This window comes from Onthophagus taurus, chromosome 1, assembly GCF_036711975.1.
Source record: "Onthophagus taurus isolate NC chromosome 1, IU_Otau_3.0, whole genome shotgun sequence".
Classification (NCBI taxonomy): Eukaryota; Metazoa; Arthropoda; class Insecta; order Coleoptera; family Scarabaeidae; genus Onthophagus; species Onthophagus taurus.
The window spans coordinates 1,029,351-1,041,399 of NC_091966.1; the positions used below are offsets into that span (position 1 = coordinate 1,029,351).

Consider the following 12,049-nt stretch of genomic DNA (forward strand, 5'->3'; position numbering starts at 1 on the left):
TATGAATAAAAAATATTCCTCATCCACCGAGAAATCATAATCTCTACTTATTTCATGTTTATCTTACACCATTTTCTAGTGATATAGACATAAATCACAAAATGTCAAAATTGGACGATTTTTCTTAATAAAATTATCTATAACGTAAGAATTAACGTTAATTTAATAAGACGTTATGAATAAAAAATAATCCTAATGCATCGAGAGATCATAATCCATACTTATTTCATATTTATCTTTCACCAGTTTCTAGTGATATAGTCATAAATCACAAAATGTCAAAATTGGACGATTTTTCTTAATAAAATTAACTATAACGTAAGAACTAAAACTGATGGAGTAAGACGTTATGAATAAAAAATAATCCTAATGCACCGAGAAATCATAAGCCATACTTATTTCATGTTTATTTTTCACTATTCTCTAGTGACATAGCCATAAATCACAAAATGTCAAAATTGGACGATTTTTCTTAATAAAATTAACTATAACGTAAGAACTAAAACTGATGGAGTAAGATGTTATGAATAAAAAATATTCCTAATCCACCGAGAAATCATAATCCCTACTTATTTCATATTTATCTTTCACCATTTTGTAGTGATATAGCCATAAATCACAAAATGTCAAAATTGGACGATTGGTCTTAATAAAATTAACTATAACGTAAGAACTAAAACTGATGGAGTAAGACGCTATGAATAAAAAATAATCCTAATGCGTCGACAGATCATAATCCATACTTATTTCATATTTATCTTTCACCAGTTTCTAGTGATATAGCCATAAATCACAAAATGTCAAAGTTGGACGATTTTTCTTAATAAAATTAACTATAACGTAAGAACTAAAACTGATGAAGTAAGACGTTATGAATAAAAAATAATCCTAATGCATCGAGAAATCATAATCAATACTTATTTCATGTTTATCTTTCACCAGTTTCTAGTGATATAGCCATAAATCACAAAATGTCAAAATTGGACAATTTTTCTTAATAAAATTAACTATAACGTAAGAACTAAAACTGATGGAGTAAGATGTTATGAATAAAAAATATTCATAATGCATCGAGAGATCATAATCAATACTTATTTCATGTTTATGTTCAACCATTTTCTAGTGATATAGCCATAAATTACAAAATCTCAAAGTTGGACGGTTTGTCTTAATAAAATTAACTATAACGGAAGAACTAAAACTGATGGAGTAAGACGTTATGAATAAAAAATAATCCTAATGCATCGAGAGATCATAATCCATACTTATTTCATATTTATCTTTCACCAGTTTCTAGTGATATAGCCATAAATCACAAAATCTCAAAATTGGACGATTTTTCGAAGAACTAAAACTGATGGAGTAAGACGTTATGAATAAAAAATATTTCTAATGCATCAATAAATCATAATCTAAAGTTATTTCATATTTATCTATTACCAGTTTCTAATGATTAGCATAAATCCCTAAAATGTCTAAATTTGAGATTTTTCTTAATAAAATGAACTATAACGTAAGTACTAGAACTGATGCAGAAAAACGTTATGAATAAAAAACATTTCTAATGCATCATTTAACGATAATCCAGAATTATTTCATATTCATCTATAACCAGTTTCTAATGATATAGGGCCATTTTTCTTAATAAAATCAATTATAAGATAAGTACTAAAACTAATTTAGAAAAATGTTGTGAATACAAAAATATTCCTAATGCATCATTGCATTAGATCCAGTATATCTGAAATATCTAGATATTTGCGATGATACAAGATAAATTAAGGTTACAGTCAAATTGTTAAGAAACAAATTTATTAATATAAGGTAAAAACAGTAATTTAACACTCATTTAATTTTTTATAGAAAAAAGTGATTGATTTATCAATAAAATTAAAATTTTTTAATCTTGATCTTATTAAACTTCTTATATCGTAGAAGAGGAGAAATGTATCAAAAAAAAATTAAATTACATGGACCTACTTTTAAAACGAAAATATAGAGCATGCCCAAAAAAAGCATAAAAGAGGTACCGTAATTAAGAATAAAACCGAATCGATTTCGTCGCTACTGCCTGTATAAATTATGGCAAACGACTTTCCTCGAAGTTTCCCTTTCAGAAACCGAAACCGTCGTTCGATAAAACATTCCATGAGGTGGAACGTGCGCACCGACTGACCTCGATATTCGATTACCCATGGACAAAGTTGTTCAGACTTAAAGAAAAAAGAAAAGTCGATAAAAGATTTAACAGATAAACAGTTTGTAGGAAAATCTTAATGTACATTTATTTGCGTTTGTGGAGATGTGGGGAGAAAGCATTTTGAATGGAAAGAAGAAAAATAATTTCTTCTTAGTCAAAAAATCTGTTCATGCGATGCTTTCACGTTAACCATTTAAATGTGTATAAGTAATCACAGACAATGTTACTTCTTCATCTCTTTTCCTTCGCCTTCTGGCCCACCTATAAACGAACCGCAACCGATTACTAAACCAATTGACTATCAGCTGTAGTTCTTGAACTTGAACCTCCAACACCGTTCAATATGCAGCGTTTTACATGGATATTCCAAACGTGTGCATTTATTATATTTTTTGTGATATATTTGTGTCAGTGTAGATATATACTTCCTGAAGTACCAGAAGTAATGTATCCACCAATTCCAGATGAAGGTATTTACTTTCTTTATCATAATTATTAATTCATTTATTAATTTAAAATTAGTTTCACAAAATATAACAATAACTGATGAAGATGACATGGACGATCAAGATCCGGAAGTAACTCCCGGACTATTTCAAGGCGATATGGCAATGACAAACGAGATTTATAGTCAATGGAGAGTTGGTCTTAATTGGGATACGTTTCCGGATAAATTATGGAGAAATGGAATCGTACCGTACGTTATAAGTCCTTTGTATGGTACGTTTAAGTTTATTTTGATTAAAAAAATTTAAAAACTTTTGTTGTAGATCCTTCTGATTACGTAACAATTTATAAAGCTTTAAAAACAATAAATTACATGTCCTGCGTTAAATTTGTACCGTGGAATGGAAAATCGAAAGATTATTTATTGATTTGGCCGATTCAATATCCTAGAGGTTGTTGGTCTTTTGTTGGAAGATTTGGTGGTGCTCAAATTTTAAGTCTTCAACCCCCCGATCAAAATAGCTTAAATTGTTTGGGTTCAGAGGGAAGGCCTATTCACGAATTGTTACACGCTTTAGGAATTTTTCACGAACAATCCAGGTGGGATCGAGATAAATTCGTTAAAGTACACGATACGAATATTATATCAAGTAAGAGGTTAATTTAATACATTTTGTTAATAATAATAAATTTTTTTAATTTTCAATTAGAATTTAAAGGAAACTTTGATAAACAAAGTTTAGAAAATACCACGTACAGTTTCGAATATGATTACAACTCCATAATGCATTATGGTAGGTACTACTTTAGTAATAAAAAAGGAAAACCCACATTAACTCCAACAATGAGTGACGGTGTTAAAATTGGTCAAAGAACAGCTATGTCGAAAGGCGACTGTTTGAAATTGAATGATTTATATGGTTGTTTAGATCAAATGAAGTCACGAAGAAAATATTATAGAATTTGTCAGTTTATGGGATTGTGATGATATTTATTAATAAAAATAAACATTAAACTTAAGAAAAATTGTTTAAAAAACCCTGCCTCGTTCTCAATAATTATTATAAAAAAATTACATACAATCAACGTGTCCGTTATAGCTCAATAAAAATATACTACAATTTAGCTGTGAATAACAAATAAAACTAGGCTAACACTAGTACTAGAACTAGCACTAGACCTAGAACTAGAAACATTCGGATTTAGCCGTCTTTGGAGGTGTGGGGCTAAATCCCAATGATTCTAGTTCTGGGTGTAGTGATAGTTCTACATAGTAACAGTGCTAGTGTAAAAGTAGAACTAACACTAGACCTAGAACTAGAAAGTTTCGTGTTTAGCCGTTCGTCTGAAGATGTACTGAATCTAATGCAATGATGCATTAGGAGTATATTTTATGCACAACGATTTTCTGTATCAGTTTTAGTACTTATCTTATAATTGATTTTTATTAAGAAAAGTCGCACTATATCATTAAAAACTGGTGATAGATAAATATGAAATAATTCTGGATTACGATTTATTGATGCGTGAGGAATATTTTTTATTCATAACGTTTTTCTCCATCAGTTCTAGTACTTACGTTATAGTTCATTTTATTAAGAAAAGTCGCACAATTTAGACATTTTAAGGATTTATGCTATATTATTAGAAACGTAATAGATAAATATGAAATAACTCTAGATTATGATTTATTGATGCATTAGAAATATTTTTTATTCATAACGTCTTTCGCCATCAGTTTTAGTTATTACTAAGTTATAATTAATTTTATTAAGAAAAATCGTCCAATATTGACATTTTGTGATTTATGGCTATATCGCTAGAAACTGGTGCAAGGTAAATATGAAATAAGTATGGATTATGATCTCTCGATGCATTAGGACTATTTTTTATTCATAACGTCTTACTCCATCAGTTTTAGTTCTTACGTTATAGTTAATTTTATTAAGAAAAATCGTTCAATTTTGACATATTATGATTTATGGCTATATCACTAGAAAATGGTGAAAGATACACATGAAATAAGTATGGATTATGAATTCTCGGTGCATTAGGAATATTTTTTATTCATAACATCTTACTCCATCAGTTTTAGTTCTTACGTTATAGTTACCTAATTTTATTAAGAAAAATCGTCCAATTTTAACATTTAGTGATTTATGGCTATATCACTAGAAAATGGTGAAAGATAAACATGAAATAAGTATGGATTATGATTTCTTGGTGCATTAGGACTATTTTTTATTCATAACGTCTTACTCCATCAGTTTTAGTTCTTTCGTTATAGTTAATTTTATTAAGAAAAATCGTTCAATTTTGACATTTTGTGATTTATGGCTATATCACTAGAAACTGGTGAAAGATAAATATGAAATAAGTATGGATTATGATCTCTCGATGCATTATGAACATTTTTTATTCATAACGTCTTACTCCATCAGTTTTAGTTCTTACGTTATAGTTAATTTTATTAAGAAAAATCGTCCAATTTTGACATTTAGTGATTTATGGCTATATCACTAGATACTGGTGAAAGATAAATATGAAATAAGTATGGATTACGATCTCTCGATGTATAAAGATTATTTTTTATTCATAACGTCTTACTCCATCAGTTTTAGTTCTTAAGTTATAATTAGTTTTATTAAGAAAAATCGTCCAACTTTGACATTTTGTGATTTATGGCTATATCACTAAAAACTAGTGACAGATAAATATGAAATAAGTATGGATTATGATCTCTCGATGCATTATGAACATTTTTTATTCATAACGTCTTACTTCATCAGTTTTAGTTCTTACGTTATAGATAATTTTATTAAGAAAAATCGTCCAATTTTGACATTTTGTGATTTATGGATATATCACTAGAAAATGGTGAAAGATAAACATGATATAAGTATAGATTATGTTTTCTCGGTGCATTAGGAATATTTTTTATTCATAACGTCATACTCCATCAGTTTTAGTTCTTCCGTTATAGTTAATTTTATTAAAAAAAATCATCCAATTTTCACATTTTGTGATTTATGGCTATATCACTAGAAACTGGTGAAAGATAAATATGAAATAAGTATGGATTATGATTTCTCGATGCATTATGAACATTTTTTATTCATAACGTCTTACTCCATCAGTTTTAGTTCTTTCGTTATTGTTAATTTTATTAAGAAAAATCGTCCAATTTTGACATTTTGTGATTTATGGCTATATCACTAGAAACTGGTGAAAGATAAATATGAAATAAGTATGGATTACGACCTCTCAATGTATTAGGATTATTTTTTATTCATAACGTCTTACTCCATCAGTTTTAGTTCTTTCGTTATTGTTAATTTTATTAAGAAAAATCGTCCAATTTTGACATTTTGTGATTTATGGCTATATCACTAGAAACTGGTGAAAGATAAATATGAAATAAGTATGGATTACGACCTCTCAATGTATTAGGATTATTTTTTATTCATAACGTCTTACTCCATCAGTTTTAGTTCTTTCGTTATAGTTAATTTTGTTAAGAAAATCGTCCAATTTTGACATTTTGTGATTTATGGCTATATCACTAAAAACTAGTGACAGATAAATATGAAATAAGTATGGATTATGATCTCTCGATGCATTATGAACATTTTTTATTCATAACGTCTTACACCATCAGTTTTAGTTCTTACGTTATAGTTAATTTTGTTAAGAAAATCGTCCAATTTTGACATTTTGTGATTTATGGCTATATCACTAAAAACTAGTGACAGATAAATATGAAATAAGTATGGATTATGATCTCTCGATGTATTATGAATATTTTTTATTCATAACGTCTTACTCCATCAGTTTTAGTTCTTTCGTTATAGTTAATTTTATTAAAAAAAATCGTCCAATTTTGACATTTTGTGATTTATGGCTATATCACTCAAAACTGGTGAAAGATAAATATGAAATAAGTATGGATTATGATCTCTCGATGCATTATGAATATTTTTTATTCATAACGTCTTACTCCATCAGTTTTAGTTCTTTCGTTATAGTTAATTTTATTAAAAAAAATCGTCCAATTTTGACATTTTGTGATTTATGGCTATATCACTAAAAACTGGTGAAAGATAAATATGAAATAAGTATGGATTATGATCTCTCGATGCATTACGAATATTTTTTATTCATAACGTCTTACTCCATCAGTTTTAGTTCTTACGTTATAATTTTATTAAGAAAAATCGTCCAATTTTGACATTTTGTGATTTATGGCTATATCACTAGAAACTGGTGAAAGATAAACATGAAACAAGTATGGATTATGATCTCTCGACGCATTACGATTATTTTTTATTCATAACGTCTTACTCCATCAGTTTTAGTTCTTCCGTTATAGTTAATTTTATTACGAAAAATCGTCCAATTTTGACATTTTGTGATTTATGGCTATATCACTAGAAAATGGTGAAAGATAAACATGAAACAAGTATGGATTATGATCTCTCGATGCATTAGGACTATTTTTTATTCATAACGTCTTACTCCATCAGTTTTAGTTCTTACGTTATAGTAAATTTTATTAAGAAAAATTGTCCAATTTTGACATTTTGTGATTTATGGCTAAATCACTAGAAAATGGTGAAAGATAAACATGAAATAAGTATGGATTATGATTTCTAGGTGCATTAGCAATATTTTTTATTCATAACGTCTTACTCCATCAGTTCTAGTTCTTACGTTGTAGTTAATTTTATTAAGAAAAATCGTCTAATTTTGACATTTTGTGATTTATGGCTATATCACTAGAAACTGGTGAAAGATAAATATGAAATAAGTATGGATTATGATATCTCGATGCATTACGATTATTTTTTATTCATAACGTCTTACTCAATCAGTTTTAGTTCTTCCGTTATAGTTCATTTTATTACGAAAAATCGTCCAATTTTAACATTTCGTGATTGATGGCTATATCACTAGAAACTGGTGTAAGATAAATATGAAATAAGTATGGATTATGATCTCTCGATGCATTATGAATATTTTTTATTCATAACGTCTTACTCCATCAGTTTTAGTTCTTCCGTTATAGTTCATTTTATTAAGAAAATCGTCCAATTTTGACATTTTGTGATTTATGGCTATATCACTAAAAACTGGTGAAAGAGAAATATAAAATAAATATGGATTATGATCTCTCGATGCATTAGAATTATTTGTTATTCATAACGTCTTACTCCATCAGTTTTAGTTCTTACGTTATAGTTAATTTTATTAAGAAAAATCGTCCAATTTTGACATTTTATGGCTATATCTATTATAACTAACACTAGACCTAGAACTAGAAAGTTTCGGGTTTAGCCGTGCGTCTTCAGACAGATTAATTTATATGGTTGTTTAGATCAAATGAGATTACGAAGAAAATATTACAGAATTTGTCAGTTTATGGGATTGTAATATTATTTATTAATAATAATAAAAATTAACTTAAGAAAAATTGTTTAAAAAACCCTGGCTCGTTTTTAAAAGTTATCTCAAAACTTTTATCATAGAATATTTAAGATTTAGTACCATCTTATTAAGGTTTAGACAGTTAATATATATATTTTTTTATTTTATAAACAAATTACGTACAATCAACATCACTTATTGGTAATTCCTCAAGATGATAAACGTTTTCTTTAAAAACATTCATCGGAATCTCATAGCATCTTCCAGGCCACGTTTTATCTAAAAATTAATATTAAAAAAAAAACTTTTTTGAATAAATTCTTCCAATAACATAAATTAACAAACCTTCCATCAAAAACGGTATCTTGTTAAAAATGTCTAAATAAATCCGAAGTGGTTTAGTACAATCAGACTGAATTAAAAACTTTAATTCCTCAACTTGCGGCAACAAATTAAAGTCAATTGATATTTTTGCGTGACTTGCAGTTAAACTGGGGAAATGTCTTAATCGTTGTTTCGACGCTTTCATTACTGCTTTGCTTTCTTCCTAAAACCACACCCAACTTTTTATTACACGCGTAAATGCAAATATAAATGAATGCCATCTTTTTATTTGCAACCTAAATCGACGGAAATTAACACCACTTTGCTATTTCTGAACGTTTTCTTTGTCCTCAATACCTATATTGAATCTACGTACTCAAATTTCTATTTTCATAAACAAATTTAAATTTTTAAAATAATTTTACATACCACCTTTCCTTTTAAACTATTTCCTATCGCGTACAGCTTTTCAATTAACATCTTAATTTTTGAAGATGTTTCTTTTAAATTAAATTTTTCGATTATTTTAATTTCATCGTGGTTACTTTCTTTATCAACTTTTATTGGTACCCATTCGTCGATAAATCTTTGATTCATGTGATGATAAATTATTAACAACTTAAATTGATCAAAACATGATTTAAAGATTTCGTTTTCATTCAATAATCGAAGATGACGTACAAAAGATTCCTCAGAAGCCTATAATTTTTTTCGTAATTCAACACAAAATAAAAACAAAGAAATAATTCTACCTCTAAAACGTGACAGAAATATTTCCCAAGTTGCAATAAAAATCCTGTAATTGGTTCGTCATTGTATCTATCGTTAATTGGTTTAATGGATTTCTCAAAGTTTTCGATTATCGTCGCTGAATCAATAGAATTTGGAATTTCTCCAACGTATATAAATCGGTGTAAAAAAATGTTCTTAAATTGGAATATATAAATATAATTTTTTGAGTGTATGGATATAATTTAATACTTACGCGATCGAGATATCTGAAATTGCGCTGTAATATATGTAAAAGAGAAGTTTTTTCAGGAATTTTACGAGTATTGCTGTAACGAGACATTTTTGATGTTTGATCAATAATTTTATATAATGAAACAATATCTATATAGGTAATCATCAAAATGTTTCCAATCACACATTTTTGTATTTTTATCTTTCAATTTTGGCCCAGCGACTTTTTCACAAAAATGATGTGGATTTAATTCGGTACAAAATAAAGATTGCATAATCTTTCAGTGACTCATTCTTCGATCGGTTACCTAAAATCGCTTTGATTCTTCTACTTCTTATTACAGCAATGAAATCGACCAAAATAACAGAATGCTATTTATAAATAATAACGATAAACTTTAGTGGGTTATACCTATGATTATATATAGTACTCAAAGGTTATACGATGCAATATTCTAGCATAGGTTTTAAGGTTCCAGGTAAATGCTAATATGCGACTTGTTTAAAGAATCTTATAAAACGCAAACGACATACATATGAAGACTACATATCATTTTAAAGAGTCACTAAGAACATATTACAGAAATTATCACGTAATGGGATTTATTAATAAAAACTAAAATTAACTTAAGGAAAAATAATACTTACCTCAAAACTATTATCATCGAATGTTTTTAATGTTTTTGAATTTTAATTATTATTTTTTTCCTTAGCATTTTTATGATCTATGATATTTAATATTACAATCTTAAAGAGGAAAGTTTCAGCTTTAATTTAACGTATAAATCGTTTCCTCCTAAAAAAACTCCTAAAAATAAGGTCAAGGCGATGTTTTGAAAATCTTCAATTTTTTATGAATTTTAGAATAAGTTAAAAATTGACGTTTTAGTTTTTAATTTTTTACTCGGAATTTTGATAACCTATAGCATTTAATGCTATATAACGTCTTAAAGAGGAAGATTTCAGCTTCAATTTAAGGTATAAATCGTTTTCTAACTAATAAAAGTAAAATCAAGGCGATGTTTTGAAAATCTTCTATTTTTATTAATTTTAGAATAAGTTAAAGTTGACGTTATAATTTTTAATTTTTTACTCAGAATTTTTATGACCGATAGTATTTAATGTTATACACCGTCTTAAAGACGAAGATTTCAGCTTCAATTTAAGGTATTAATCGTTTTCTAACTCCTAAAAGTAAGATCAAGGCGAGGTTTTGAAAATCTTCTACTTTTATTAATTTTAGGTTGAGTTCAAAATTGACGTTTTAGTTTTTAATTTTTTACTCGGAATTTTTATAACCTATAGCATTTAATGTTATAGATCGTCTTAAAGAGGAAGATTTCAGCTTTAATTTAACGTATAAATCGTTTCCAAACTCCTAAAAATAAGGTCAAGGCGATGTTTTGAAAATCTTCAATTTTTTATTAATTTTAGAATAAGTTAAAAATTTACGTTTTAGTTTTTAATTTTTTACTCGGAATTTTTATAACCTATAGCATTTAATGTTATATAACGTCTTAAAGAGGAAGATTTCAGCTTCAATTTAAGGTATAAATCGTTTACTAACTCCTAAAAATAAGGCCAAGGCGATGTTTTCAAAATCTTCAATTTTTTATTAATTTTAGAATAAGTTAAAAATTGACGTTTTAGTTTTTAATTTATTACTCGGAATTTTTATAATCTATAGCATTTAATGTTATATACCGTCTTAAAGAGGAAGATTTCAGCTTCAATTTAAGGTATAAATCGTTTTCTAACTCTTAAAAATTAAGTCAAGGCGATGTTTTGAAAATCTTCTATTTTTATTAATTTTAGGTTCAGTTCAAAATTGACGTTTTAGTTTTTAATTTTTTACTACGAATTTTTATAACCTATAGCATTTAATGTTATATATCGTCTTAAAGAGGAAGATTTCAGCTTTAATTTAACGTATAAATCGTTTCCAAACTCCTAAAAATAAGGTCAAGGCGATGTTTCGAAAATCTTCAATTTTTTATTAATTTTAGATTAAATTAAAAATTGACGTTTTAGTTTTTAATTTTTTACTCGGAATTTGTATAACCTATAGCATTTAATGTTATATACCGCATTAAAGGGGAAGATTTCAGCTTCAATTTAAGGTATAAACCATTTTCTAACTCCTAAAAGTAAGATCAAGGCGATGTTTTGAAAATCTTCTATTTTTATTAATTTTAGGTTAAGTTAAAAATTGACGTTTTAGTTTTTAATTTTTTACTCGGAATTTTTATAACCTATAGCATTTAATGTTATAGATCGTCTTAAAGAAGAAGATTTCAGCTTTAATTTAACGTATAAATCGTTTCCAAACTCCTAAAAATAAGGTCAAGGCGATGTTTTGAAAATCTTCAATTTTTTATTAATTTTAGAATAAGTTAAAAATTGACGTTTTAGTTTTTAATTTTTTACTCGAAATTTTTATAACCTATAGCATTTAATGTTATATATCGTCTTAAAGAGGAAGATTTCAGCTTCAATTTAAAGTATAAACCGTTTTCTAACTCCTAAAAATAAGATCAAGGCGATGTTTTGAAAATCTTCAATTTATTATTTTTAGAATAAGTTAAAAATTGACGTTTTAGTTTTTAATTTTTTACTACGAATTTTTATAACCTATAGCATTTAATGTTATATATCGTCTTAAAGAGGAAGATTTCAGCTTCAATTTAAAGT

General features: G+C 27.2%; 2 protein-coding genes across 2 annotated transcripts; one reads left to right on the forward strand and one right to left on the reverse strand.

The window, feature by feature from the left end:
- The first annotated feature begins 2,010 nt into the window (after positions 1–2,010).
- LOC111421866 (hatching enzyme 1.2) lies at positions 2,011–3,656 on the forward strand. Its single transcript, XM_023055063.2, has 4 exons — positions 2,011–2,670; positions 2,723–2,920; positions 2,971–3,297; positions 3,358–3,656. The coding sequence occupies exons 1-4, from the start codon at positions 2,544–2,546 to the stop codon at positions 3,630–3,632; spliced, it is 927 nt and encodes a 308-aa protein (XP_022910831.2). The 5' UTR covers positions 2,011–2,543; the 3' UTR covers positions 3,633–3,656.
- A 4,557-nt stretch (positions 3,657–8,213) lies between these two features.
- Positions 8,214–9,714, reverse strand: LOC111421868 (testis-expressed protein 47-like). Its single transcript, XM_023055066.2, has 5 exons — positions 9,381–9,714; positions 9,148–9,321; positions 8,825–9,094; positions 8,417–8,618; positions 8,214–8,350 (listed from the first exon to the last, which is right to left on the reverse strand). The coding sequence occupies exons 1-5, from the start codon at positions 9,522–9,524 to the stop codon at positions 8,247–8,249; spliced, it is 894 nt and encodes a 297-aa protein (XP_022910834.2). The 5' UTR covers positions 9,525–9,714; the 3' UTR covers positions 8,214–8,246.
- Between the last annotated feature and the right edge of the window lie 2,335 nt (positions 9,715–12,049).

What these genes read in the sequence shown, in the direction of transcription:
- LOC111421866 (XM_023055063.2), top strand. Translation starts at nt 2,544, where the DNA reads ATGCAGCGTTTTACATGGATATTCCAAACGTGTGCATTTATTATATTT. An exon ending in TCCACCAATTCCAGATGAAG is followed by an intron (nt 2,671 to 2,722) that starts GTATTTACTTTC and finishes ATTTAAAATTAG; the next exon opens with TTTCACAAAATATAACAATA. An exon ending in CGATACGAATATTATATCAA is followed by an intron (nt 3,298 to 3,357) that starts GTAAGAGGTTAA and finishes ATTTTCAATTAG; the next exon opens with AATTTAAAGGAAACTTTGAT.
- LOC111421868 (XM_023055066.2), bottom strand. Translation starts at nt 9,524, where the DNA reads ATGATTACCTATATAGATATTGTTTCATTATATAAAATTATTGATCAA. An exon ending in ATTTCTGTCACGTTTTAGAG is followed by an intron (nt 9,095 to 9,147) that starts GTAGAATTATTT and finishes AAAAAATTATAG; the next exon opens with GCTTCTGAGGAATCTTTTGT. An exon ending in GATACCGTTTTTGATGGAAG is followed by an intron (nt 8,351 to 8,416) that starts GTTTGTTAATTT and finishes ATTAATTTTTAG; the next exon opens with ATAAAACGTGGCCTGGAAGA.